General features: G+C 53.7%; 9 protein-coding genes across 9 annotated transcripts; 5 read left to right on the forward strand and 4 right to left on the reverse strand.

Annotated features, from left to right (window-relative positions):
• Positions 1-239: 239 nt before the first annotated feature.
• Positions 240-2,629, forward strand: CTHT_0029310 (putative acetoacetyl-CoA protein; the record flags this gene model as incomplete). The annotated part of the gene is made up of 5 exons (XM_006693323.1): positions 240-292; positions 386-464; positions 538-2,148; positions 2,283-2,393; positions 2,471-2,629. The coding sequence occupies 5 exons, from the start codon at positions 240-242 to the stop codon at positions 2,627-2,629; spliced, it is 2,013 nt and encodes a 670-aa protein (XP_006693386.1).
• A 347-nt stretch (positions 2,630-2,976) lies between these two features.
• Positions 2,977-5,066, reverse strand: CTHT_0029320 (anaphase-promoting complex-like protein; the record flags this gene model as incomplete). Its single annotated transcript, XM_006693324.1, has 2 exons — positions 2,977-4,904; positions 4,970-5,066. 2 exons carry the CDS (start codon positions 5,064-5,066, stop codon positions 2,977-2,979), a joined length of 2,025 nt encoding a protein of 674 aa, XP_006693387.1.
• A 176-nt stretch (positions 5,067-5,242) lies between these two features.
• Positions 5,243-7,948, reverse strand: CTHT_0029330 (phosphatase-like protein; the record flags this gene model as incomplete). Its single annotated transcript, XM_006693325.1, has 6 exons — positions 5,243-5,364; positions 5,662-6,165; positions 6,225-6,897; positions 6,953-7,031; positions 7,294-7,360; positions 7,423-7,948. 6 exons carry the CDS (start codon positions 7,946-7,948, stop codon positions 5,243-5,245), a joined length of 1,971 nt encoding a protein of 656 aa, XP_006693388.1.
• A 1,845-nt stretch (positions 7,949-9,793) lies between these two features.
• CTHT_0029340 (transcription initiation factor IIF subunit alpha-like protein) lies at positions 9,794-12,173 on the forward strand (the record flags this gene model as incomplete). Its single annotated transcript, XM_006693326.1, has 3 exons — positions 9,794-11,200; positions 11,251-11,812; positions 11,866-12,173. The coding sequence occupies 3 exons, from the start codon at positions 9,794-9,796 to the stop codon at positions 12,171-12,173; spliced, it is 2,277 nt and encodes a 758-aa protein (XP_006693389.1).
• A 669-nt stretch (positions 12,174-12,842) lies between these two features.
• CTHT_0029350 (putative pre-mRNA splicing protein) lies at positions 12,843-13,907 on the reverse strand (the record flags this gene model as incomplete). The annotated part of the gene is made up of 1 exon (XM_006693327.1): positions 12,843-13,907. The coding sequence occupies one exon, from the start codon at positions 13,905-13,907 to the stop codon at positions 12,843-12,845; it is 1,065 nt and encodes a 354-aa protein (XP_006693390.1).
• A 2,573-nt stretch (positions 13,908-16,480) lies between these two features.
• Positions 16,481-17,352, forward strand: CTHT_0029360 (uncharacterized protein; the record flags this gene model as incomplete). Its single annotated transcript, XM_006693328.1, has 2 exons — positions 16,481-16,737; positions 16,818-17,352. 2 exons carry the CDS (start codon positions 16,481-16,483, stop codon positions 17,350-17,352), a joined length of 792 nt encoding a protein of 263 aa, XP_006693391.1.
• A 787-nt stretch (positions 17,353-18,139) lies between these two features.
• Positions 18,140-19,397, reverse strand: CTHT_0029370 (uncharacterized protein; the record flags this gene model as incomplete). The annotated part of the gene is made up of 3 exons (XM_006693329.1): positions 18,140-18,344; positions 18,404-19,054; positions 19,108-19,397. 3 exons carry the CDS (start codon positions 19,395-19,397, stop codon positions 18,140-18,142), a joined length of 1,146 nt encoding a protein of 381 aa, XP_006693392.1.
• A 1,198-nt stretch (positions 19,398-20,595) lies between these two features.
• Positions 20,596-23,168, forward strand: CTHT_0029380 (uncharacterized protein; the record flags this gene model as incomplete). Its single annotated transcript, XM_006693330.1, has 2 exons — positions 20,596-22,821; positions 22,878-23,168. The coding sequence occupies 2 exons, from the start codon at positions 20,596-20,598 to the stop codon at positions 23,166-23,168; spliced, it is 2,517 nt and encodes an 838-aa protein (XP_006693393.1).
• A 1,216-nt stretch (positions 23,169-24,384) lies between these two features.
• On the forward strand, positions 24,385-27,121 carry CTHT_0029390 (uncharacterized protein; the record flags this gene model as incomplete). Its single annotated transcript, XM_006693331.1, has 3 exons — positions 24,385-24,531; positions 24,636-25,569; positions 25,902-27,121. The coding sequence occupies 3 exons, from the start codon at positions 24,385-24,387 to the stop codon at positions 27,119-27,121; spliced, it is 2,301 nt and encodes a 766-aa protein (XP_006693394.1).
• Between the last annotated feature and the right edge of the window lie 242 nt (positions 27,122-27,363).

Consider the following 27,363-nt stretch of genomic DNA (forward strand, 5'->3'; position numbering starts at 1 on the left):
AGTTGATCGATCTTGTCTGTGTTGACTTCGTTGTCCGTTGTTGTCTTGGGAGAAACGAGTCGTTGTTTGGTCATATATATATATATCATCAGATTTGGAGGACTCGACATTCTGGGCTTTTATAATAAGGGATTAACTACCTATAGAGGTTTCACTGCTGACTGACTCCAGCCTCTCCGACCAGCAACTAACAGAAGCGGAAAGTCTGCCGTTGCAACTCGACTAGCATCAGCATCACAATGGCCGTCGGGCAAGCAGAAGACCAACAGGTCGCGGTGCCGCGGAAGCTCTGGTACGATTCCTCCTTCATTCTATCCCGGCACAGCAACTTATACGACTCATTTTGGTTTGCATTCACGCTCATATTCCCCTAACTGAGTCGTAGGGAGCACCCCAACCCAGAGTCAACTTATCTGTACCGGTTCATTCAGGACATCAACCGCAAACATAACCTGCAGCTAAAGGTTGGTTTTTATGTGTTTTTATATGGTCCCAGTGTGTAGATGACAGCAACTAAACCTCCATCTCTTCCCTCAGACATTCGCAGACCTCCATGCCTGGAGTATTGCCAACCGCTCGGCCTTCTGGGCTGCCGTCTTTGAAGACGCCGATTACATCTACGAAGGCCGCTACACCCGCGTCGTCGACGAGTCCCTGCCCATCGATGCCGTCCCGCGTTGGTTTGAGGGTGTGCGCCTGAACTGGGCCGAGAACATGCTCTACTCGCACCCGACCGGTACTCCGAGCACTACCCGAAGCACCGCAGGCAAGGAAGACAGCCGGATCGCTATCACGGAGGTCCGTGAGGGCGCTAGCGAAGTCAGGGAGGTCACCTTCGGTGAGTTGAGGCAGCAGGCTGGCCGCCTGGCCAGGGCGATGCAGGCCAGAGGAGTCAAGAAAGGTGATCGCATCGTGGTTGTGTGCGCCAACAGCGTTGAGACATTGGTGGTTTTTCTCGCAACGACCTGGCTAGGTGCGATCTTTAGCAGCAGCTCGACCGACATGGGTGTCAAGGGGATTCTGCAGAGGGCGGTTCAGGTCAACCCGAAGTTGCTGTTTATGGATGATGGTGCCCTCTATAACGGGAAGGTGGTTGACCTCCGGGGAAAGATGGCTGAGGTTGTCGAGGGGCTGAAGCAGTGCTCTAACTTTAATGGTGTGGTATCCATCCGGCGGTTCGCGAAGGCGTATGATATCTCGAAGGTGCCCAATGCCGAGACATGGGACTCGTTCATGGCCGCTGCTGGTCCTGATCCGAAGGCACCTGCCCCCGAGTTTGTTCGCATCCCCTTCCACGAGCCCTTCCTCATCTGCTACTCGTCTGGTACAACGGGCACGCCCAAGGCCATTGTGCACTCTATCGGAGGTGTTCTCATCAGCATGTACAAGGAGGGCCACCTGCACGAAGGCACTGATGCCGACACAGTCACCCTGCAATACACCACGACGGGCTGGATCATGTACCTCAGCAGCATCGCCATCCTCCTGCAGGGCGGCCGTGCCATCCTGTACGATGGCTCGCCCTTCCAGCCCGACGTCGGCATCCTCGTCCGTGTGGCCTCCCAATACGGCGCCACCAAGCTAGGCATCAGCCCCCGCTGGATGTTTGAGATTGCCAAACGCGGCCTGCGTCCCCGTGAGATGGCTGATCTCTCTCGCCTGCGCACCGTCACCTCCACAGGTATGGTTCTCTCCGACCAACTCTTCGAATGGTTCTACGACGAGGGGTTTCCCCCGAACGTCCACTTAGGCAACATCTCCGGCGGCACCGACATCGCGGGCTGCTTCGGCATCATGAACCAGCTCACTCCCGTCTACGTCGGCGGTACGCAAGGCCCCTCCCTCGGCGTCCCCGTCGCCATCTTCGACTCCCTCCTCCCCGACGGCGCCCCCGGTAAGGAAGTTCCCCCCGGCACTCCAGGCGAACTGGTCGCAACCGCCGCCTTCCCCAACATCCCGTGCTTCTTCTGGGCCGACAACAAGCCCACGAGCGGCAGTGGCCCAGCAGCTCCGGGCACGAGGTATCACTCGTCGTATTTCGCTCGCTTCCCGCACGTCTGGGCGCATGGAGATTTCTGCGTGGTTCATCCCGTCACGGGGGGTATCAGCTTCCTGGGCAGGGCGGACGGCGTGCTGAACCCGAGCGGTGTACGATTTGGGTCGGCCGAAATTTATGGTGTCATTGAGAGAAGGTTTTCGGACCGCGTGCAGGACTCGCTTTGCGTTGGGCAACGCAGGCCGCAGGATGCAGATGAGTCGGTGATGCTGTTTTGTTGATGAAGCCCGGGCATAAGTTTGATGAGAAGCTGGTGAAGGAAGTTAAGGAGGCGATTGCGACGGATTTGAGCAAGCGGCACGTGCCGAAGTATGTTTTTGAGACGCCCGAGATTCCGGTGAGTGTGCTCCCCCCCCCCCCTCTCCTCTGGTTGACATGTTTAGTAGGAGGAGATGGGAACTAACAGAGGGCTAGACAACCGTCAATCTCAAGAAGGTCGAGCTGCCTGTTAAGCAGATTGTCTCGGGTCAGATCATCAAGCCCAGCGGGACGTTGCTTAACCCGCAGAGCTTGCAATACTACTACCAGTTTGCCAAGGTGGAAGAGCTGGTCAATTCGAAGGCGAAGCTGTGAAGTGGTATGGCCGCTCGGAATATGATAAGCAGGCACACCGTTGGCGTGAATCGGCAAGTAAAGGAAGTGCTTGGACATGGTCTAAGATAAAATAATAGTATCAATTCAAAGAACATTGCATCCTAATGCAGGCATCAGCCAAACCCTGTGACCGTTTTTCCTGACCAGTCTCGGAATCCCTTTAATGTTACCCCGTAACTGAATACGTACCTAATATACCGTGACGCCGTCGCTATGCTATTCCATACCAAACATATTTGTATCCATCGTCGAAAAAGACATATGCACAACCCCCTCTCCTTCCAGCTTTTTCTGAATTCCGCGTCCCTCTCCCATCTCCCTTCTTCTCAATCATCGTCACTCATATCCATCATACTCTCTCGTCTATCTTCAGGAGGCAATCGTCCTCGCCCACGACTGCCTGCACCCAGACCCTTTTTAGACTGACTACTGCTCGCTGCCGCTCCCCTGAGGACACCCTTCCCTTTATCTCGTACTGCCCCTGATGACGATGACGAAGAGCCTTCCCCTGAACTCCCACCCCCTCTCGAACCCCCGAATCTCTTCTCAAACCTTTCCCTCGCAGCAGCCTTTCTCCCGTCCAACTCCAACTCGAACCGTTCCATCTCCTCTTCCGCATCCTCTCCCTCGTCAAGTCTACCGCCGCTTCCAAACGAGTCCGCTGGCCGCGATTCCGTCCTCAGCTCCTTCATCAGCCCCACCAACCCTGCCTGTGCACTCTCTTCCAGTGCCTTGTTAAGCAACTCTGTCGCTACCGGATCCTGCGGGTTGATCGCCAGCGCTTCGTGTAACACCTTGGCTGCTTCATCGGGCAAGCCCTTCTCAAGCAAGATAAGAGCTTTTGCGCTGAACACAGCGCAATCCTTTCCTCCATCCCGCAGGACTTCATCAAACTTTTCCAGCGCCTTATCCAGCATGCGCAACCGGCGATAGGCATGGCCGAGGTTTGTTCGGGCGCCAAGCCAAGCCGTTGGGTCGGCGTCTGTCGCGTTAGCGACGTCGATAGCTTCTTCAAAGAATTGCACTGCTTCTTCAAGGCGATCTTGATGATACATCACCACGCCGAGCTCGTTCAGCAGCAAGGGATCAGTCCGGCACAGGTCGTACGCAGTCTTGAGGTACTCCTCTGCAGCAGCCATGTTATTCAGGGCATGGTTCTGCATGCCGAGGAAGAGTTGAGGGAGATGTGTGCCCGTGAAGAGACGAGCAGCGGTTGAGTAGGCGGTAACAGCTTGGTCGTGCTCGCCTTCGGCCGCGAAGGTGTGCGCGAATCCTATCCAGGCAGGGCCGAAGGTTGCGTCCATCATGGAAGCTTTGGAGAAGTAGCGGCGAGCGTCGGTGATCTTGCCTGTGGCGAGGTAGTAGATGCCGACGGCCAGCCAGGTTGTGGGCTCGTCGGGATGGGTGTCTGCGAGGTCGTGGGCGATGAGGAAGAGTTCATTGGTCATTTGGAGCTCGTAGAGACAGGAGAGGTGGACTGGATAGGCGGGGAAGTTGTACTTGTCTTCCTTGAGGATGGCGGCAGTCAAGGCACAGGCCTCCTTGAAGCGACATTGCGTGTAGAGCAGGCTGGCTCGGGCTAGAAGAATGTCCGCGTTGTCCTTGAGACCGTAGTGTGTCGACAGGGTCTCGATGTAGCCATTGAGGGTGTGAGGGTCGCGGTACTTGGACAGTTGGGTCTGGTAGAGCATGTGTACGTATTCGCCGGGTTCTGCCCTCATCTCCGGATCGTCATAGCCTTTGGGGAGTCTGACAGAGCTGAAGTCGAGTGATTGCATAAACTCATCCTCCTCGTCAGGCGACATGAGCGAGTTGCGTACTAGCTGGGTGAAGGCCTCGTAGCATTGTACGTCGATGCGCAAAGCGTCCTTGTACGCCTCCTTGGCCCGGTCAAAAGCATTTTGCTTCGCATAGCAAAGACCCCGAAGGTAGCACATGCCAGCCTCGTAGCGACGATTCAAAGACTCCTCCTCACTGAGCTCTGGTGCTCGGGATCCAGCCCGTGTGTTGCGTGACGCCGTCCGGCTCGACTTCCGCTTCGCGTTATTGTGGAAGAGGTGGGTTGGGCTGTGTTCACCCAGCAGGGCCAGGGCTTCAGGGAATTTGTTCTGACGGATGAGGCAGTGGGCCGCCAGATAGCGACATGAGGGATTGGAGGTGATGAGGTCGTGCTTCTGCAGCAAGTCGTGGGCGCGCGTGTAGTTGCCGGCAGAGAAGTGGACTTGGGCGAGCCAGAAGGCGTCGCTGTCATTTTCTGGATGGAGGGGCAGCTCAGCATGAATTCGTACAATAAGAATTATTTTATTATAGGGACCGTACTCGTCATCGCCAGCACCTTGTCGCCGATGAAAATAGCGGCGTCGTACTGGGCCTTGTTGAGGGCATCCTGGCGCCAGTCGCGGAGGAATTTCTCCATGAGCGGTTGCGAGCAAGCCATCGTTGTTGTTATTGCTGCATTTGCTTGTTGAGAAAAGACAGATCTGGATCGCTATATCGCAAGCTTTCGAATGCTAGACGGTAAATCCAAGCAGTGTGCAATACCTAATTGGATTGTTAAGTCTGCAAAAACAAAGGCCGGTAACAACTGAGTCCTTAGACTTTCGACGTGGGGACGCGGTCGATGGTCCTTGCAAACAGACGTGCCTCGCGCTCTGCTGCGCGAGTCCAGGTGAGCTTGGCTCCGCCGCTTGGCGTCTTGGCAACGATCTTGGACCCTGCTTGGCATTGTGGGGTTGAGTGGATGGAGCCTACAGCTTGGCTTATCTCATCTCTTGAAGCTCGCTCATCATTGCTCACACTTCTTTCTCTCTCGCAAACATAAACTTTCGCTAGCAAGATGCCAGTCTAGCAACCTAAGCCATCGTGAATTTGAGACATAGATTGATTAATCACCAAGTCAAGAATTCGATCCATTACTATTAAGCGAATTCTGATCCTGAACCTATCCGTACTTTCCCCCCACATGCTTCCCTGCAGCCGGCCTGCAAAGTGCTAATATTCCCCGTTCTCACTTCTCGCCCTGAGTCCACTCGTCTTGTTCGTCGGATGACCAAGCCCTAAGCAGTTTGCAATCTTAAAGAACACATCGATATTGTTGTACGTGCCACCAAATGTCTCCTGGCAAGGCCCCCGCGCATACACAGGGACGTCGGTCAAGGAGTGCACTCCCTGGGTATCTCGAGTCGGCAGCGTTCCGTTTACCACGAACCCATCTGGCCGATCGCTTGGATTGACAAACGCCTCGCCATTTGCGCCAATGGAGATTGCCGGCGTTCTCGGCTTCTTACCCACTCCATACTGCTCACGGTGGTCCGGATTGGCGCCCATGCCTGCCGCGATCACATAGCGCGGATCCCAGTTGAGCGGGAAGTTGGGTCCAGTTCCGTAGCTTACGCCCGGTTTTGGCTCTGTGTATTGCGACAGACCTGAGTTTTCATAGATGCCAATCGCGTTGCGCTTGGCCCTCTCATCCTCCTGTGCGGCAAAGTATCTTGTGTCCGAATTGCCGAAGACATCTGGATTCCAGGTTCCAGTCAGCCTTGCTCACCGGGGGACGAAACAAGCGGGGACTCACCAAAGCCGTGGCCGTGATCTGCTGTCACCACAATCAAGGTCTCATCCAGGATTCTCAGCGCCTTAAGCTTCTCGATGGTGGCTCTGACGGTATCGTCCAGCTCTAGCAGATCGCCAAGAGCGCGGTCGTAGTCCAGGGCGTGCATCTGCTTGTCAATCGAGGCCCCTTCTGACATCAGAAAGAAGCCATTCTTGCCACCCCGCGTGTGCAGAATGTCGATAGCCTTCAGCGTCATGTCCTTAAGCCCAGGCAGGTCCTTGGCTGGCCCATTTGCCCCTGACGGATCATTCCTAAGGCTGTCAAGGTTCTCTCTAAAGATGTTGCGGTCAAGCCAAACCGGAAAGTTGCTCTTGCAAAAGATCCCAAGAGCTTTCTTGTCCTTCGGAGCCGCGAGGAGTGCGGTTTTGTTCCAACTGATCGAATATCCCTTCTTGGAGAATTCCGCATAGTAGTCCTTCCCCTGGTATGACCCAGACCCGGGTAAGAATTGCTCTGCGCCGCCTCCGAAGAAGACGTCCGGACCACCCGTCGTGGTCCAGGAGTAATTATTGATGCCGTTCAACGTTTGGTCGATGAGAACCCCGTACTGGTACCGCGAGCGAGAATGGCCAGTCAAGGCAATCGGAGTTGCGTCAGCAATGAAAGCGGTTGACACAGCACCCCAGGCTGAACCCTGTTCTGCTTGTCAGCTACCTGTGCTTCGCGTTAGTTGAATTTCCTCCCCTTACCCAGACTCGGCGCAAGAGCTCGACAATAGTCTCGACCTTGGGATCATCGAGAGGATCGGGGGATGAATCCGCATAAACACTAAACCACTGGTCAGCCCTTATGCAGACAGACAAGTTTCGATGACGGAGTTGATAGCCACTTGCCCCAGAGCATTCACTGAGCTCTTGTGACCGGTATACAGCGCCGAAGCCGAGTTCGCGCTGTCAGTGATGAATGTGTCGATTGAGTGAGTCTACTGTCCGGTCAGCACATCCCACAATGTGGACTCATATCGTGAGTTCGGCTGACCATCTGATGGCCCAATACTGGGAATGTATCGAACGCCATCAAGCTTTGGTACCGTCCATTGATAGTCTTGTGCGCCAGCAACCGAGCAGCGGTGATCATGTTGGTGGTCATGCCATCACCTATCGGGTTGTCAGCATGAACTCCCCTCCTGGGACTGGACTGGACTCTTGGGAGTGCTTACCGATGAATAAAATGACATTTTTGGCCTTCTTCTTGGTCGCTAGCGGCCGGACCGTCCACTTGGCTACCGTCGTCTTTCCTGAATAATACTTGAGGGTGACGGTGTACGTCCCCGGCTCATACAGCGCCACGCGTCTGTAAACTTTGGAAGCGACGTTCACGACGGACGGCGTCCCCGCATCTTTGGCGAACAGGTCTTCGTACCACGAGAACGTCCACTTCTCTACTGGAGGCTCCTTCAGCTTGAAGAATTCGGCAATACTCTTGGGCCGTCCGCCTTCCTTGGCGATGGTTGCTGTGAACTTCTCGTCGGGAACACCGTTGTTGAATGCCTCACTGCCGTTCTTCGGGGCATGGATCTCAAAGCGGATGTCAAACTCCTGACCTGGAAGGAAGTCTTGCTGGTCCGGCGGAATCACGCAGCCCAAGGTTGGACAGGTGCCGAGTCTCTGGAAAGTCTGCGCCGACACTACCGACAGCGAAGCTGTCAGACAGCACAACGCAGCCACGTTCACCCGAATCAACATTTTGTGAATGGGATGAAGTTGAACTTTTGGGCACCATTGAACGCGGACGATTGTGATACTTCATAAAGCCGTTAACCCGTCGATCACTTCCGCTTATATATATCCACGCGGCACTGCAGCTAACCGAGACGCGTTCCTCCCGCTCTTTCGGTGTCGACACCGAAGTCTCATGGTTGGCATGGGTCGAGGTGTTGTGCAATGAGAAGAACCTTTCCTCGCACCAAGGCTCTCTCACCTCTGCCACTTGCACGGCATGTTGACACGACAGCAGGAATCATGAACTGCAATGTGAGCACGTGTGCACAAGGTTGTTTTCTCGAGCCTGCAGCTTGCGATACCGTCACCCACGCGCAGCGGTCTTTGCAAGGTGATTATGAGAAGGCTTCGAGTAGATAGCTGCCATTGGCTTCGTGAAGTCTGTGGGAAGCTCCCCCATTCTACTCCTGGAGCGTCCCCTGGTTTGATGCCAAGATCTCATCGAGAGCTGGTCGACAACGTGATCTGGTTGGCGTCTCTGATTGGTCGATTCCGCCGCGGACGGCCAAATACGGCAACCAGAGAGTTGGGGAGCAGCGAGAGTCCGTCTTGTTAAGTTTTTATCTTCTTTTCACCCGATCGAAGTCATACCCGACCAACATGTGTTCGGTTGCCTGCATGTTCTTTCCTCGGACAAAATCATTGGTTGATTTCAGCATTGGATGAATGTTCTCGGCCAGGAACCGCTTCAACCCCTTCACTTTTATGTCCCATCTCCGAGATGTCTCTTTCCATTGTGATAACGATAAGAGCTTCCATCTCAGCATAGGTGTGCGACACAGAAATTTTGTTTATGCTCGATCTACCAGGCAAGTACATGTGGTACAATATTTCTGTCTCTCTAATGGACAGCTCGGATTTGGGCTTTAATATAGCACTCGTCAACGAAACCATATGACTAACAGATACTGTTGCATGCTGAGCAAGCCTCTGGCTCGTGAGAGTCCTCGTTGTAACTGGTAATGGTCACGTGGTAGGCGACATTATGGGTAAAAAAAAAAAAAGAACACTAAGCAGCCGAGGACTAGGCTTACGAGTCCTATCATCAGTGTTGCTGCTATATGACTGCCTGAGAAGTAACGTGGCTGTCTTCTTCTAGGGCTTAAGGGGGAGCAACACGCGCTTGAATCCATAAACGACTGCTGCATTATCCGCGCATTTGTTAAAATTCTATAATAAAAATGAATAATAGTATTTATTACTATACAAAAAAAGAATCTCATGGATATTACATTCCAAGCAAATGCACAACGTTAACGATAGATTTGGAATTGGTGTTTGAAACTCTCAGCTGTTATCCTCTTTAAGTGGCAGTGTCTTGCATGCGTGGTAATGGTTGGCCCGTGCCCCGCGTTTGTGTGACGAAATGGGCCCCTATGTGGGTCCAAAGTGCTCGTTTGCAATTGGCAGCATACCTCGCCTGACCACTCAGGCAGCAGGCAGTTTTCCCAAACTAAGCACATTCTCCGAAAACCATCACCTTGTTTGAGCCGCCGACTCCGTGAGACCTCCATCACAAAAGACACAGCGTTGGCGATTCTTCATCCGCCGCGGCGCTTTCGCCAACTTTTTCCCGCACTGATTAACTTCGCTGCGGCATCGATTTCGCCAATTCGAGCTTCGCAGGCATAAATACGTCATTTACCTTCTTTCTCCTCATTGTGTCGACTCGAAAAGTCGACGCGACGACAATCGGTTTTCGCCTGCCGTTGCCATCTCCTATGACGTGGCTCGCCTGACTGATTTTGCCCTTCTCTCTTCGCCAGGCAATCGCTGGTCGACTTAAGTCTCTCAAGCCCTTCAGTGACGATGAGCGCTCCGCCGCCGCAAGGGCCGCCGCCGGCGGCTCGCCCGCCTGGCCCTCCCCGTCCGCCTGGCAGTGGCCCTCCTCCCAGCATGCAGTTTCACCGCAAGGGCGTCTTCAATCCTCTTGTTGCCAGGAAGAAGCCGCGCCCGAAGCCAGCCTGCGCTCTCCCGCCGAAGGACCACAAGGCTTTGATGGAGCTCAACGCCAGCCAGGCCGCCCATAAGTTTGACGAGCTGCTTGGCCCCGAGAATGAAGCTGCTCTGAAGCGCTTGCAGGAAGAACGCGCCCGCAATGGTGGTTGGAGCGAGACTCCCGATAACTGTCAGGAATTCCCGCTTGTCATGACCAAGCGCTCGATGCTCGAGGGTCTGCGCTACCACATCATGCGCCTCAACAAGAAGACCGACGAGGACATCGATGTCACCAACCAAGAACAGTTCCCGCGCCCCGTTACCCTTCTGCGTCGTGACCCCCGTTTGCCTCCGGCCCACAAGATGAACCAAACTAAAGCAGAGGAGCAGACCCCGCGTGATCCTGCCGAAGCCGCCGAGCTGGAGCGCATTCGCCAACTCAAGGCTGAGCGAGAGGCTCAGCGTGCCGCAGACTTGGCCCAGATCGCGCCCGTTCTGCGTAACAACGAACCGAAGCAGAAACAAAATAACAACAAAAAAGAGAAGCCAACTGCATTTTACGGCCGCGACACAGAGGCCCAGAAGAAGGAGAGCCGGATCCACTATGAGGAGACCTGGCCCTGGCATTTGGAGGACGCTGAAGGCAAGGCTGGTGTCTGGGTTGGCTCGTACGTGTCTAATCTATCAGACCTCCATGTTGCGCTTGTCATCGACGGAAATCGCTTCCGTATGATCCCCCTGGAGCGCTATTACCGATTCGATGAGAAGCCCAAGTTCGAGACTCTCTCACTGGATGATGCCGAGAAGATGATGTATGAGGTGAAGGAAATCAAGCGGTGGGTCATGAAACAAAAGGAGCAGGAGGCATTGGAACGTGAGAAGAACGAGACACGCCAGTTCTTGCGCGGTCCCGTCCGCGTTAAGACCGAGAGCGCTACATCCCGCGCGGCCCGTCGCGACGAGCGCGCCGACGACTATGAGCTGGACATGTCCGGCGATGAGTTCCAGGATGATGATGAAAACCCCGGCTTTGATGCCGACGATGAGGAGACTAAGGAGACGAAGAATCGTCTGCGCCGTGAGCACATCCAGGCCAACACTTTCGGTGAGGGTGACGACCAGAAGGTCGAACAAGAGGAGCGCGAGGAGCAGCTGGAGCGCCTGCGCCGCAAGATGCTCGGCAAGCAGACCCTTAAGACATTGAAGAAGTTTGAGCATGCTATGGACTTTGAGGACATGGAATCTGACGATGAAAACAACCCGTTTACGGATCACGAGGTACTTTGTCTCTCACGATTGCTCTACTGTATGGTTACTAACCCTTGCAGGACTCGTCAGATGAAGAATCCGAAGACAAGGAGGATGAAGACAGCAAGAAGGAGCCCTCGGGCGCCAATACCAAGGGCAACGTGACGCCGTCGAGCAAGCAACGCGTTGACACGAAGAAGGCTCCCAATGCCGCCAGCAACAACAACAACAACAACAACAACAACAACAACAACAACAACAACAACAACAACAACAACAACAGCAACAATAACAACAATAACAACAATAACAACAGCAGCAGCAGCAGCAATAATAATAATAATAAGCTCAAGCGGCCCGGCTCCGCGCATCTTTCTGAGTCGAGCGACAACGAGAATGCCCGCAAGAAGATCAAGACTGGCACCAAGACCGCGCCGGCTACTACACTGCCCAGCCGTGGCGCTACGCCTATTCCTGGTCGGCCTAAGAACCCACAGGCATCGGCTATGAGCGACGGAGAGGCTACCGCCGGCGAGATCTCTGATGCGGGCTCTAAGCTCAAGCCCAAGCTCAAGGTCAAGCCCGGCGTGCGCCCTGGCGGTACCCCGGCCGGTTCGCGGTCGGGTAGTCCTGCCCCCTCTGGTACTTCTCCCACATCAATTGCATCTCAGGCATCCTTACTGACCCTTCTCCAGGCGCTCCCAAGCCCAGCACGGGCACCACGCCCACTCCGCAACAGCCTGCCCAGGCGCAGGCTTCCTCTCAGTCTCAACAACCCCAGGCAGCTGCGGCCGCAGTGCCGCCGGCACCCGACCGCATCCAGCCTGCTGACATCGCTGCCGCGCTCGCGCCGTATGCGAAGGAAGGTATTTCGCTCGGCAACCTGCTGCGCAAGTTTAAGGATCGCATCGATAAGCCTGGCCACATCTCGCGGTCGGAATGGATCCAGATGGTCAAGCAGACGGCCGTGTATGGGCCGGATAAGCTCCTTCGGCCTAAGTGACCTTGAGAGCACTGCTGCCTAATCTGGCTGAGGGGGGGGCTGGTTTACTAGGACTTTGATGGATCGAACTGAGGAGTCACTTTCACAGGTATGCTGCTTCTATGTTTGGCAGCTTTGGCGATCAATGATTGATAAGGACTGGGTAAGTCGGAGATTTTAACAGGTGGTTTTGTGTCGATTTTTGTGTTTTTGATTTGGGCATAAGTGCTACGACTTACCTAAACACACACTCACACACACACACACACACCAAAAAAAATGACTCCCATGGGAGGGAGAAGGGATGGCGTCGGAGTTACTGGGAGAGACTTACTTCTTTTCCTCGCTACTGCTCGTTAGCATAATGAAGAATAGGGGCTTCAACTACGGGGTAATAATAAAAGAGCAGACAGGGAGGTAGGTAAGGTACCCAAGGTTCTGCGGGTAACACTGAATTAAACAGTTGTCGACGATGTGAATGTAGATTGCACTTGGCTCGGATGAGCTTAATATGAATTGGCGGCCTGGCCTAGAGCATGGATGGACATGTTAAGATTTGCCCTCAGGACCGCCATGTATTCATATTACCCCATCTAGAGGGTAGAAAAATAGCTTCATGCAAACCTGTGATATATATATACGGATCCCAAACCCCCCCAACCCCCCGTCAATATTAACAACTACCACTGTTTATTCATCCATCTGCCACTGATATTCCAACCCCTTCCTCATCTCCCTCCGATTCATAGCCTTAAACCTCTCCGCCTCATGTCCATTCCCTCGATCAACCCCATCCCACCTGTACCCTGGCGGAATCATATACCGATTTGGCGGCCACGCGCCCTGATAAGTAGGCCGCCTTTTACTCTTTTCCTTCTTCCCTTTCCTATTCCCACCTCTTCCCCTATCCTCGGGAGATAGGAACTCGGCAGCAGGATCATGCCACCTCCCCTCCTGCTTCAGCTCCTCATTCAGCTCCTTGTCATCTTTCCCCCTAGCTAACGGCATCAGAGCCGCTTCTCGCTCCCTCTCCTTCGCTGCCCTTGCTTCTGCGATCTGTACCTCGCCCTTCAGCAGCCTCTGCCTTTCCTTCTCCTTACGCTCAGCCTCTAATTGTGCCTTGCGCAGCTCAGCCCGCTTGAATGCTGCATCCACCCGACGACCCGTCGCGTCACGTAGGATGATTTCTTCCTCCGTTCCGTCTTTTTGTCGTTGTTTCTTGAGCCGGGAGAGTTCTTCCCTTTCTGCCTCACGCTGCGCGCGCATCTGGGCCGTGAGCGCAGCGGCGGATTGCAGGCCGGCGCGGGTACCGTTCGACATGAGGGGGACGTCATCTGCAGAAGGAGGGAGTTCCACTCCGCCTTCGCCGACTATGACGGGCCTGTTCTCTGCCTCTTCAGCTTTGCGCGCGGCTTCAGCCTCCGCTGCTGCCGACGCAATGATTGCGTCTGCTGCTGCGGCGGCGGCTGCATCGTCTTCTTTGGGTTTGGAGGAGTTATCGGTGATGGTCTTCCAGTTGGATTTCTTTGCGCGCCGGAACTCGGCCGATGTGCCGGCTACTTGGACGGGAAGGTCATCGTCATTTTCGTCGTCGTTTTGTTGGATATTTGACCAGCCGGTTTCATCGTCGTCTTGGATGAGCAGGCCCGTTGAGACTGTGGTCTGCTTTCTTTTTCTCTTTTTTGTACCGGATGATGATTTCTTCTCGGCGGTGAGGTAGTGTGCTGCCAGGTAGGCTGCTTTGTCGGATGGCATGGTGGGAGTGTTTGGTTGGGAATGGGGAGATGGGTTGGTGGTGGTTAGAATCTTGCCATCAAGGTGTCTGTCGTCGGCCTTGACAGCGACGTTTGTCGCGCTCGGAAGTTTTGGCGCGAGGCTGCAGGCTGGGCTCGCGCCGCGGCAGACTCCGTGGCGCGTGCTCTGTGCTGGATGACATCACTGATAAGCCGATAAGCTCCGATAAGGGACCGTGTGGCTGTCAGGGAACACTGGGAAGGGTAGCACGGCCGTAATGAATGGGGCATTGAGGGCGAGGTACGGATCCATGATAGTCAAAAGATTACAGAGGGATGCTGACTATATCATATCCTTCGTAATTCTTCTTAGGTTCCTCCAAGTTGATGGAGGGTCTGGAAGATCACGTCGTCCATAGATTGTTGTCCAGCCAGCCAGAAATATACTTCTTTATTGCATGCGAACAAAATATGCTGATCCTCCTCCTATACCTCAGGGGGCATGACCTAGGGGCCCCGAGGGTTAGAGCACTTTTAACAGTCGTCATCAAATCTCTGCCTCGCTAAAAGGCTCCAAGGATGCCAAACAAAAATCAAGAAAGCAGCTGAGTATTTGAGATGGCTGAAGATGCAGCTCATGATTTCAGCAATTTTTGTTCATGAGAGCCTCTTCACCTTCGTAAGAACACTGCCGAAGGTCAGCAGACCACTTGGACGTTGGCTGCACGCCCCATCACATCCCTGAATAGCAGTGTAGTCTATCTCCGCTTCATTGTCTCACTTCTGTCATGCTGTACTGCTCCGCGGTCCGCCGAGCAGGTAGTCGCCTTTGTATCACAAGGGGCAAAACGCGAGGCCCGAAGGGCTTTGGCATCATCCAGCAGCAGTACGGGTTCTTATCATCGGAGTTATCAACGCCCCCTCCCCCTGTGTATCTTGACAGGTTGACGGGGCTGTCCGTCGTACCCGTACAACCGCGGTCATGGATGTCTCCCATTATACATCGTCCAGATTCCGGATATCACAAAATAGCGCAAAGATAAAGGCTCTAATAAGTAGAGGAAATTTTAATTCCAGTCATTCTGCCCATCATTGCAGACTTGGACGATCTTATGGCTGAGTAAGCCGAGGACGAGTTGAGGACAACTGTACCAGTACAGAGCCGACCAGGTCCCCTGCAGGCGGCAGACCCCACATCTGCATGCAATGGACCGCGCCCTCAGATCTTGCGACGCTTCCGATCATTTGCCTCACTGTTCGCCAATCGCAGCACGAGGCGGGTGCATGCTCTCTCTCTTTCTTCTGTTCCTATCAGCAGGAAATGTCTCAAGAAGCCAGCACAGCACAGCATGAAAACAGCGCGCAAGAGTAAGACCTGATGTGATTGGTCGGTTATGACATCAGCAGCTTGATCATGAGTTACCATGTTTGGCCGTCGCAGTCATCACAGTTGCCGACCAACAACGTTCTGTGAAGCGGCACATGGACCTAGAATTAGGATATCGATCTGTCATCCTCAAGTCTGTTGGAGAAGGCCTTCGGTGTACCGCGGAACCTTCCCCAAGGCAGCGGAAGTACGGAGTGTCCTGTCCCCAACTTCCCCCACTTCCCCTTTTGCTGGCCTGCTCAGCCTGATGACAGCGTACTTGCGCTCCCGCTGGGTGTTGGTCATGCGCCCCCCGGCCTGTCGTCACTTGCCACTGCCACAGGCTCCCCACAGCGCCAGATAGAAGATGCCGGGTGACAAGATCCAGATACCTGTTCGGTGTTCCAATAGATGGATGAAGCTGGCCATCCATATCAGCACCGCCCGGGCCTGCGCCTGCCAGCCATCCCCTAATGTATTCTCAGCTCAGACAGGCCGATAAGCCGTTAACCGTGTTCCCCGAATGTGATATGAATGTAGATGGGGCCTGGGACCTGCTGATAGTCCACCGCCGCTATCCGGAGGCCAGGGGATGGTGTATTTAAGCCAGCCTACATCTCCCCCCCCCCTTACACCAGGGAATTCGTTCTGTTTCTCCGCGAAACGCACTGATACTCGTAGAAACAATCGACACCTTTCCTTTGCTCTAGACCGCCTCTGATTTGCGTCATTTTCCCGTGGAGGAATCGCTAAGCTTGTTTGGGATAACTATCGCCAAGCCTTTGAGGACAGTCGCTCTGCACCGTGCTTCCCCGGGTTCCCGTGTTAGTCGCTGACCGGTACCCCTGTCCATCTGACTCACCGCCAGCCCTCCCTCTACTGTGTACAATCGCCGGATCAGGACGCTTTGTTTTGACTTATAAAGGGGTTACGACCGACGTCCTCCGCCCCGAAAGACCCGTTGTTCCTAACAAAGCTCTTTTTTTTTTTTTTTTGGCTTCATCATTGCGGAAGTTGCAGAGATTTGGCTTGCTCTAGGACGTTGACCACCTCCAACTTCAGAGATATATTTCACCTTTACCTCACCTAAAGACATCACCTACGCTTCGAAGACACCTAGACATCTCTATCCACGCCTCCATCTCACCTAAACGCTCATCACCTAATTTCCCGTCTTTATACAACCCTATCTCTACCTCTCAACATCGGACCTCCCCTCACCATCCAAAATGGCCACCGTCGACGCCCTCCCCATGGTTTCTCCCTCTCGTGATCTACGCTCCGCTCGGCACGAGTGGAAGCGCACCTTCAAGGACCCACGTGAGAAGTGGCACTACGGCCACCGGTACCTACCCGGCGTCCACGTCAATCAGATTGCAAGCCTGAATGAGACTCTATACCGTAACAACAAGTACATGGTCGCACACAACCCACGGTTGCACGAGACGCAGAAGACGAAATCTAGGCCGGAGAAGCGGCGACCTGCGTAAGTTTTCCGGCCTGTCAGAACTTTAAGCTAGAAGAGGGGAGTGTAATGTGAGGCTGACTGAAAGGAAAAAAAAAAAGGTATCGCGACTTCCCAAAAGAAACAGGTAACCGCATTAAGCCGCGGTTGGCATGGGGGTTCTCGGCGCGCAACTTGACGAACCAGATTTATGTCCAGGACGAAATTGATGACATGGAGCGGTTTGTAGACGAGGAGGTTGAGACAATGGACACTGTGGAGGGAGGTTTCTCTCCAGAGGATATCCAGGCCGCGATTGCGGCATCCCTGGCGGATGCTGCTGCAAACACAGAGAGCTTGACAAAGGAACCAACCGCCACAGAGGATGCAAACCCCACGCCTTCAGCTGTCGACGACAGCCCCTCTTCTGCGCTGAATGACATCATCGAGGCACCCACCCCGCCCCCGCTTCCTCTAGAGGCGTTCGTCAAGACCACCGGGAGGGAGACAGAAAGACTTGTAGAGCGAGAGTATGAGGTGCTGGATGATAATGGCGAGGTCGTGAAGGGGAAGAGAGTCAGGAGAGTGCTGAGGGGCAACAAGGGAGGGACATCGCCCAAGGGGGATGATGACCTGGAGGGGTTCGAGTTGATTTGAATTCTTTGTCTTAATTGGTCATATGCTCTTGGGGATCCAGAATCGGTTTTTGAATGCATTGTTGATAACCGGTCGGTGTCTGGTGTTTGGATACGGGCTCGGGCTGATGAATCGCGCATTCATACCAAATCATGCATAGTTAGATCTCAGCAAGCATCATCATTGTCATCCTCAGCCTTCGTTGGACAGAGGCAAAGTTTGTCAGAAATTGCTTACCTGACAGGGGCAGCATTTCGTCTGGGGGGATGTCACGGAGCAGAAGCGCAGCAGGACCTGTAGCACACTCCGCAGACATATTGCAGTCTGACGCAAATAATGTCTAATTCCTGACAATAGAATCAATGTGGTATTCGTGAAGCTAGGCGCGTGAGCGCTGCTGGTGTATATATCGTCGTGGATGAACTTAATGCATATTCCTCCAAATGTTTATATAATATCTGCCCTCGGGTTCCATGAGCATAGAAAGTACGGAATGAAGATGAAACGAAAAAAAAAAAAGAAAAGAAAAAAATGCGTACCATGAGGCACCAGAATCCCGTTAACTATCAACATTATACAAGTGCTGTGGGCATCCATCTGCCACAGCGGGTATCATCATAAATATCACCTAGAACCTAGCATGCCTGAAGCAAGTTAGCCACTGCTTGTCCAATTGGAGGTTCTCTTGTGGAGGTCCAACCCAAGTCATTGCCTCAAACGCTTCTCGTCCAACGCATAATGAACCAGAAAAGTTTCTCAACTCTCAAACAAACTAGGCAAGTCACCAGCACAATCGAGTGACCGAAGCTCAGCTTGGGAACGAACGAAATGACCGGCCCATCAAGAGTTCGTAATAAGCACGCTGCTCATCTTCTGTACCAAGAGAAGGATCAAAATCGGGGTCTGTAGACTCCGGTATCGGCTCAGGATTGGCGCCCATGCTGTAGAAGTCGGCGATTGTCTCGTCAGGGGCGAAGCCGAGAGAGGCGAGGGTTTGTGAGGCGCGAGCAGCTCTTGAATGTGTTAGTGCTAGATCGGCATCACAATCAGGTTATTTAAGGGGGTTGCATACGATTGAGCGGCGTCCTTGGCCACAAGATCTGAGAGCAAAGCCGACTCTTTAGTCGTAGGGACAGAGGTATTCTTGTTGGAGGTCGACGGCTGCAGAGCTTCCGAGACCATGCTGGAAAACCCTCCTAAGTAGCTGCTCTGGTCTGTGGTCTGCATCGCGCGCTTTGCAGGGGGTGGGCGAACATTCTCATTCGCACCTTCGTCATCCTCTGCCTCTTCTTTCTCCGGTGGGCCCTTAGTTGCGGGAGCCATAGCAGCTGCATTGGCAGCCGCATCGGCCGCAGCGGCTGCTGAAGTCCCAGGAAGAGGGCCGTTGTGTCCAAAGAAAGCTCTGAATACGGAGCTCTGCTGCCAGCGAGTAATCAATGCATCTTGCTGATTGGAGTCCTTGATGCTCGACACGATTGACTTCCCTGCAGCACCACGCAAGTGACCCTCGATTAAGGCATCGAGTCCGGGGATTGCGGCCAGCACGGCACCCCAAGCAGCGGCACTCTCCTTGTAAGTGTTGAGAGCCGTCCGGTAGCCCTTCTGAGGACCACGACGCTTTGTTGGACGGAGATAAAGACAGGGCTTATTGTGCTTGGTACAGACACTGCACTTCGGCTGGCCATTGTCGCAGGGTTGGTGATTCACATGGCAGAAATCACAGCTGAGGATTGGATGAGCAAAAGAGGAGCGATGAATGGATTGGGAGTGACATACGCTCGAGAAGCCTTCTTGCGCTTGCGCGGGTTAGCAGCTGTTTCGCTGCCAGCATCGGCACCAGTATCACTTGGAGGAGGTGGTGGAATACTGGCATTCGACGGTGCTGGGGAAGCCTGAGCAGCAGGTGCCGATGAGATCAGTTGTGAATGAGAATTCGGTTGTGATGGGTGAGCAACTGGGTGTGAGAGAGAGTCTGGCTGCGGCTGTTGCTGCTGAGATTGTGGCGCACCATTCAAGAGCCGCGCTTCACCGCTGCCGGCGACTGCTTCTCCCTTGGCCAGCTCCATCTTGGGCCAGTGCTGTCACACCCATGTGGTCACAATTGGGCTCGAGTGGACGCTTTGTCTGGGCGACCTGATCTTTGGGGTCGGCTTAGTGTAGGAATGTGGGTGTGCCAGTTCGCTGATGAACAAGAAAAACAACGGATTGGAGGTGAGCCGTGGGCGTAGCCTTCTGGGTGGGACGGGACCCGCTGCAAAGTGGGCTTGCTTTGGAAAATTACCAAGCCTCGATCCACCGAGACTGGCTGCCATATCAATGGCGGGGTTAGCCCCACTGCCCCCGCCTTATTAGTAGGTACATCGTCGGCGGGCATCACGGGGAGGAACAGAAGAAGCGATGCGAGAGAACATCAACCACCAGACTGGATACATTGTATATAAAGTGGAAAACGCTGTTTAAAACTGATCACAATGAAGTCTCTCGTTGACGATCCTGCATTCCGTTCAGGATTGACGAAAAAAATGGTACAGAGCTGAGCTGACATGACCCTAGGCATCGAGGGGAGACGAAGGCTAAAAGTACCCTTCCATCTAAGCAGCCGGTAATTCAATGCTGCCTTAACAGGGCTCCTGTGACAGAGCTCATGCCGAATGCCATTTCTTCCAAGTCCATTGCTCCTCCATCTATTCATCTTCATCTCCCTTTCAGGTTGCAGCCGGGTCACTGCAGAGACTCGAACCCACGTGTAGTCTGCACAACGGTTCTCCACCCCGGCAGCCAGGAACCGAGTTCTGCGGGTAGTGGGGAGAAGGACGCCGCAGTGGTGAGCCGGCGCGCAAGGACAGCGAGACAGCAACAGGGTCTACATTTTTCCCGTCGGCCCAATTCCGATAAATCTGCCGACGCGCGACGAAGAAGATGGGATTTCCGGGTTGACCTGCGAAGTGATGCCCACGCGCAAAATGTGGGTTATTTCATGATCTTGAATCTGAATTTCCTATTCTATTCGGTTTTTATTCGAGCGTCCTTTGACTGAAGGGGTGGTGAAATGAGAGGGTGAGCACACAGATGGTGGCGCTGACCAAACAACACCAACAACATCCACACCAACAACATCGACGACACCAACGACCACCACCACAGCCGCCGCCTCAACCGCAACCGCAGTCCAAGCTACAAACTCGTCCACCATAAAAACGAAAAGGGACCGAGAGGGTTCAATAGCCACAGAGATATTACCTAGCCAACGCTAACTAAAAACTCATGCCTCGGAACGAGCGTCTTTTCGACCCCAATGCGTCCATCGTGCTGGTGGGCTGCCGGGGCGCCGGCAAGCGCACCCTTGGCTTCATGGGCGCTCTGCACCTACGACGCCGCTTGGTTACGGAGGATCACTTTTTTGAAAAGCTGACTGGCTTGACTCGCGGCGACTATCTGGCTCGACATGGTCGCGAGCAATTTGCCCGGACGAACATGGATGTGTTCAGGAAAATGCTTGAGTCAAATTCAACAGGCTGCATCATTGAATGCGGTATGAGCAGTCTTGCCGAGGAAGCCCAGGAGATGCTGCGCGAGTACTCGAAGACACATCCAGTTGTGTACGTTCACCGCGAGCCCGAACAAATTACTAGGCTTCTCGATCCCGACGATGCCGCTCAACTCCTGCAGGCTGATGCCAGACATCGCGCCTGCTCCAATTATGAGTACTACAACTTGTACGACTCGACGACTGCTTACGACAGCTCGTCGCCTGCCTCACGGGCGGCATCACCTACAGGGCTTCGGCAACCCGGCCCATCCAAGCTTCTATGTGTTCAGGAGGACTTTGCGCGTTTCCTCGACATCATCACTGGCCGTGGGGCCACCAAAGCCTGGCTAGAAAGCCCCTTTTCCGTGGCTGCCATCCCGCCAGAGTTCAGGTCCTATTCATATGCCCTGCGTCTACGCCTATCCTACTTGGTCGACATGGATCTCGATTGGGAAGACTTCGAGGCAAAGGGAGACTGTGTCGAACTGATCATTGACCACTGGCCCGGTGATATGGTAAATGTCATCGCTCGGCAAGTTGCCTTAATCCGGCGAAAGTTGCGAGTTCCCATCATCTATCACGTCGAGGAGAACCCCCGTGGTGAGCGCCGTCGCTCACAAGAGGAGCGTGATAGCATGGACTCAGAGTTACTAGAATTGGGCCTTCGCTTGGCCGTCGACTACATCAGCATCGATCTTCAGCGCAGTGATGCTCTGATCGACCGCGCTCTCCGGCGTCGTGGCCGTTCCAAGGTCATCGGGAACTACTGCTACATGGGGTTCGGGGCCCTGCCCTGGCAAGACGACCGCCAGCTCGAGAACTACCGTCGGGCTCAGAGCTTAGGGTGCGACATTGTGAGAATGATGCGGTTTTGCACAAACGACAGCCCTGTCGAGTACCTGGAAGAATTCAAAAAGCGTTTGAACGAGGCAATACCGGAGCCGAAACCCCCGCTTGTTGCTTTTGACTTCTCAATCCTCGGCGTGAGGACTCCTCTTCAGACTCGCATCCTTGGCCCTGTCAAACACCCGGACATGGAGAACGAGCGTGAGCATCTCGCAACAGTTACGACAGCACAGCACTCCTTCCGGCAGCTCTTCCATCAGTTCCTTCTTGATCCTCTCAACTTCTACGTGCTCGGCTCCAATGTCAGCTACTCACTCTCTCCTGCAATGCACAGTGCGGCATATGACGCCACTGGCATGCCGCACACCTTCCAGGCTGTCGACATTTCGACACTCGACCAACTCAATGCCATCTGTTCCGCCGACTCATTTGGTGGTGCATCCCTGACTGCTCCCTTCAAAGTTGCAGTCATGCCGCACTTGAAGGTCAAGTCCGCCCATGCAAACGCCATTGGGGCCGTGAACGTACTTCTTCCTTTGCGGGGAAGGACGCCGGCTATTCTGGATCATGCAAACTCAAGAAACAAAGCTGGTCCGGCCAGGGAGTTTTATGGCGATAATACCGACTGGAGCTCGATTCTGACCTGCCTGAGGAGAGCGATCAGCCCCAGGAATCACGTTCAGCCTAGCCGGACTACGGCGTTGGTCGTTGGCGCTGGCGGTATGGCTCGTGCCGCGATCTATGCCTTGTACCAGCTCGGCTGCCGGAACATCTTTGTGTACAACCGGACGGTAGCGAATGCGCAGGCTGTTGCAGCACATTTTAATTCATGGGCTGCTCAGCAACAACAACAACAACAACAACAACAACAACAACAACAACAACAACAGGCTTCTTCCAACATTCCTACGGTGAATGGGCATGTCGGAGGGGGTAATCGTGAGATTGTCCGAGTCCTAGGCTCACTAACAGACCCATGGCCGACCGGGTTCCAGCAGCCGACCATGGTTATCTCTTGCGTTCCAGCGACAGTTGGGCCGGATGGAGAGCCCCCAGCCGATTTTGTGATGCCGCTGGACTGGCTGAGGAGTCCTACAGGAGGTGTAGTTGTCGAGGTAGGTCTGCTCCACCAAACTTGTCACTGAGAGCGATGTTAATGATCTTTACCCAGCTGGCCTACGAGCCCCTCGTTACGCCCCTGGTAGCTCAAATGCGCTCCCTCGCCGCCAGAGCTTCCCCCCAGAGCCCCCAGCTAAGCTCTTCGCCATCAAGCAATGGCAATGGGATCAACGCCACCAACTGGGTTGTCGTCGACGGACTCGAGGTCGTCGCCGAGATGGCTATCGAGGCCTTCGAGCTCATGACCGGTCGCATGGCCCCCAAGAGGTTGATGAAGGAAGTGTGCTGGAAGGGCTGGGAGGCACAACAGCTCGAACGGAGGACGCAACGACAGCAAACATAAGTACGGCCTCGCCAACAGTAAGTGATTGTAGCAAACAGACTTACAATTTTGGGATAGTTTTGGATTCGGTGTACATTGTTGATCAGGAGAATTTTTTACGAGGGGAAGCTTGGTGTTGGTTGCATGGGATGGGATGGGAATACCCCGTTTCTCTGTGTCGGTGCATGTTTAAGGGGTGGTTTTTTTTTTTTTATGTTTGTTGGAAGTGAGTGTCTTTGGAACCTCCATTGCATAATTTGTTTTCGGATGCGTGAAGCAATCTACCATTAGTAGCTCTAATCATTCCTCTTTTTGCTTCAAGTCCTCTTCATTCCGTGTTGTCTGGTGTCCCACTTTCCGACTTCCGTCCGTCAGTTTACTAACATTACAACATAACAGATCATTCAACCCTTCCTTGCTGATCGTTTGATCTCCATGTTTCTTGCGATACCATACAGAGTTACAATCCTGTCTCCATGCGGCGTCCGCACATGTGAAGTCCTTGTGTGCTCGATCTCTTGTGTCCAATCACATGCTGCCCCTTAAAAGATGCTGCGCTTCAACGCCCCCATATGGCGGCTGAGCAGCCGCGACCGTTACTGTGTACCATGTCTTTCACGCAATCATCGCTCCGCGAAACACGTCGCAGTGCATTGCAGGTCACAGTGTCTACATCATCACAGTTAGCGACAAGTTACAAGTTACTTCAGTTTGTATGGCAGGTCGTCGGAAGCTCAAGTACCCACCCTCGTGAGTCCAACCAATAGACGCGTCTACTTAGCCGCCGCGAGAGGCTGGCCGATGCTACGGCGGCTGACCCGCGGTCGAGTCGAGTTGCAAGGTCCAACGAACATTCTGGGCCCGAACATATTAAACGAGTTGTACCTGAAGACAGGCGGGTATAATACCCGTGCGGCTCAGCAAGCTGATAATGCTACAGGGTAATTGGCGGGTTAGTCGGGGGATTCTGCTTTACTGTAACATATCTTTCGACCAGTTCTTGAACCAAACTTCAAGTGTGTCTTTTCCTTGATTTTACTGGTCTGGTTGTCAGTCATTAGCTCTTGACTCGAATCTACTCCGTCGACACTAGGTCGGAAGGTTACGAGTTCACGACCCGCCTCCCCGATGGCAACCGGATTCTCAGTTGCTCAGTCACACCCGATATCTCTCTCAACATTCAACTCGCCACATCAGCCTTCAGAAGCTGGGTTAACGTCTGACAATACGCCTAACCATGTTTACAATTGCTCCTCGTGGAGCTACCGCCCAACCACCAGTCAAGATCGGCATGACCCTACATTGCTCGCCGACAATGAAGCCAGCCAAAGCTATTGCGGAGGTCGTGAAGTTGCTGAACCAGGAGTGGTTCCGCGAAGCGCCAGTAGTTCTGGAGAAGAGACCGAGCAAGACGAGGCCCAAAGATCTACCAAAACCACCGGTACCCGAGTAGTGCTAACACCCTTCGCACGCTTGTGGTCATGGAAGACATGGATTCACGTGCTACCAGTTGCTGTCTCTATTCTCCTCATCTTGATCAATCTGAAGCCGACATTTTGGTATGATTACATGAAGTCCCAGGATGACTCGGATACAACAGTCGTGACCTGGCTGCCGCAGCTACCGTTCGACACTAAGTCGACATTTCAGATCGCGGCGAAAGCCTACGAATTGTTAGTTATCGCATCGCTCAGCGAGCTTACCCTAAGCCTGCTGAGGAGGCAACTTCTCAAGGCCCGACTCCCCATGGGTCTGCTGATGGCTGGCTACCGTGTTGGAAGTCTTCCTTACATCTTCAGCAGCCAGTTTTTTACCGGAGCTTTGCGGAAGGCGCATGAGCCGAGTGTTTCTTGCCCGGTTACTGTCGGCCAGGAGTCAAACTCCCGTTCCATGCGCACCTCTAGGTGGTTCCGCGTTTTCCTAGGTTTCATTGTCCTTCTCAATACTTCTCTTGCCTTGCTATCGGGTCCCGCGTCTGCGATCTTGATCGTTCCTGATGAGGGGTGGTTTCCTTATCCAAACGCTTTCCAGGGATTCAAGCAACCTTTCTACTTCGGACTCCCCGCGGATGTGACATGGCCGGCTTTTCTCGACACCCGGGAGATGGAGATCCTCAGCAGACTTGACGGCTGCCAACTCAGTGACGGCTGGCTTTCCTACTGGTGTCCGACGGCTTCCTTTCCCGACCTATCCAACTGGGTCGCGAGTTGGCTTAGCCATGGCACGGCTTTTGAGACGAAGATACCCAAGATCGATGCCCTAATCAAGCCAAACAGTCCCTCAGCGTCGTCGAGATCAAGGAAAGCATACATGTCGCACCAGCTAACCCTGAGCACCGATGGGAACCGCACAGTGAGCACTATGGTGTCTCTCGTATCTTTTCTTACCATGGCCCGCTTGCTTGACCCCGAGCTTGCCATCGGTCCGTTCGGTTGGGACTTTAGACTGAAAACGTCAAACAAGACTCAGATTTTCCAGCCAGTTGTGCAGACGAGTTGTGCCACATACCACAGTCCGTCCGTAAATGACACAGCAAACTCCAGTGTTTTTGAAAGGCTGCCCCCAGGGAATCTCACAGAAGATCATGTCCCTTTTCCTGGGTTCCCTGGCGATATCACAGAACTACACTGTTTTGGTGATCCCGGATGCGAAGAATGGTTGAACAAGCCTTGGAAACTTATGAATGAAGTTTGGTAAGACAACCCTGCTGGTATTTCCATGCTTCTTCTCGAGGGACTACTGCCTAATGTGCAGGAATTCACCACAGGAACCAACGAATCGATCGCCCTGCCTTTCATGTAGTCGAGCCCGATATAGCAAACGACGACGGCTCCAGAACGGCTGTCCACGTGTGGTTTGCTTTTCCTTTTGCAACGGCTTACAGGAGCCAGTTCCGGACGGCCGTGTTTCCCTGCACTATCGTGGCACATTGGGCTCCTTCCTCTCTGGAGTTCACCTGGTCTGACGCCGAGCTCAGAAGCAATGTTAGCAGCTGGATCTCAGAAACAGGCAAGACCAGAAAGATTATCGAAGACCTCAAGGAAAAGGATGCCAAGGCCACTACGATCAAGTTCGACAAAATGTTTCTCGACTTGATCCTTCCCAATATGACACTCGAAATCGCAGATGATACCGCCTTCGGGCAGAGGCATCCGCTGTTAATGGCAATGGAATTACCCGTGATAGTTCGGGACATGCCCAGTGGGCTGATGTACGACCTGCGGGAGAACACCGGCTGGGGCCCCGTGGTCAACCAGATGAGGTTCAACTTCGAGCACATTCTCGCCGCCATCGTCACCACGGCTCTTGCACGCCTCAACTCGCTGTCGGAAAACACGTTTGTGCAGGACTGGAATGCGACGACGCTGTCGTTGATCGAGATGGACTCGCCCTCCTACTCCGAACATTTCACGGCCGATGATAACCGGAGGCTGTCCCGGACCCATCCGCTGCAATTTATTTGGGAGCCGGGTAACGTTACGTTTCTCTACAACGGCAGCACGGAGGGAGCGCCCTCGGACAGATATGAGTGGGGTTTGTATAGGGACGGGTTCCAGAGCCCGTCAGAGTATTTGGACATGCTAGAGTCGTACACCAAGTTTGAGTTCGAGGCTGAGCGCTACGGGTTTGGTACCGGGTTGAGGGGAAATAGCCGGTACTTTGCTTTCACGGTTGTCTTCGTTTATTTGGTCATTATTCTTTTGTACTCTATGTACATTACCTTTTCGCCTCTGTTCTTAAAGGAGCCGGTGCCCACAATCCGGGCGTGGGGGGATCTGGGAGAGCTTTTCTTGCTGGCTTGGAACTCGAAGCCTACTGAAGATGAGAGGTTGGGTAGGTCGGGGATTAAAATGGAATCGAGCAAAGACTGGGCCGTGGAAGTGGGCATCAGGGCGGATGAGGAGGGACGGGTGCGATTGGCTACCGTATGTGATGGGGGGGAGCTGCTGAAGAAGGAAGTACGGTATCGTTGATCCGAAAATTTTAATGTTTTTTTTTTTGTGTTGAGAGATACCCAGTTTAAAATAGCTGTTCTTATGAATAGAGCAAGTTGAGTCTCGAGGCTGGATGCCTTTATCGCTGGACTTTTCGGGGAGAACAGATTCAGCAATAATTGTTACTCTGATCCTCCGTCCCTTGGTACTTATGGACATACGGATTGCTAACAATAAAGGTCGCTGCAGAATCGGCTTTTTGTAGGTAATTGGAAGAAGTG

Source organism: Thermochaetoides thermophila (genome assembly GCF_000221225.1).
Source record: "Thermochaetoides thermophila DSM 1495 unplaced genomic scaffold scf7180000011816, whole genome shotgun sequence".
Classification (NCBI taxonomy): Eukaryota; Fungi; Ascomycota; class Sordariomycetes; order Sordariales; family Chaetomiaceae; genus Thermochaetoides; species Thermochaetoides thermophila.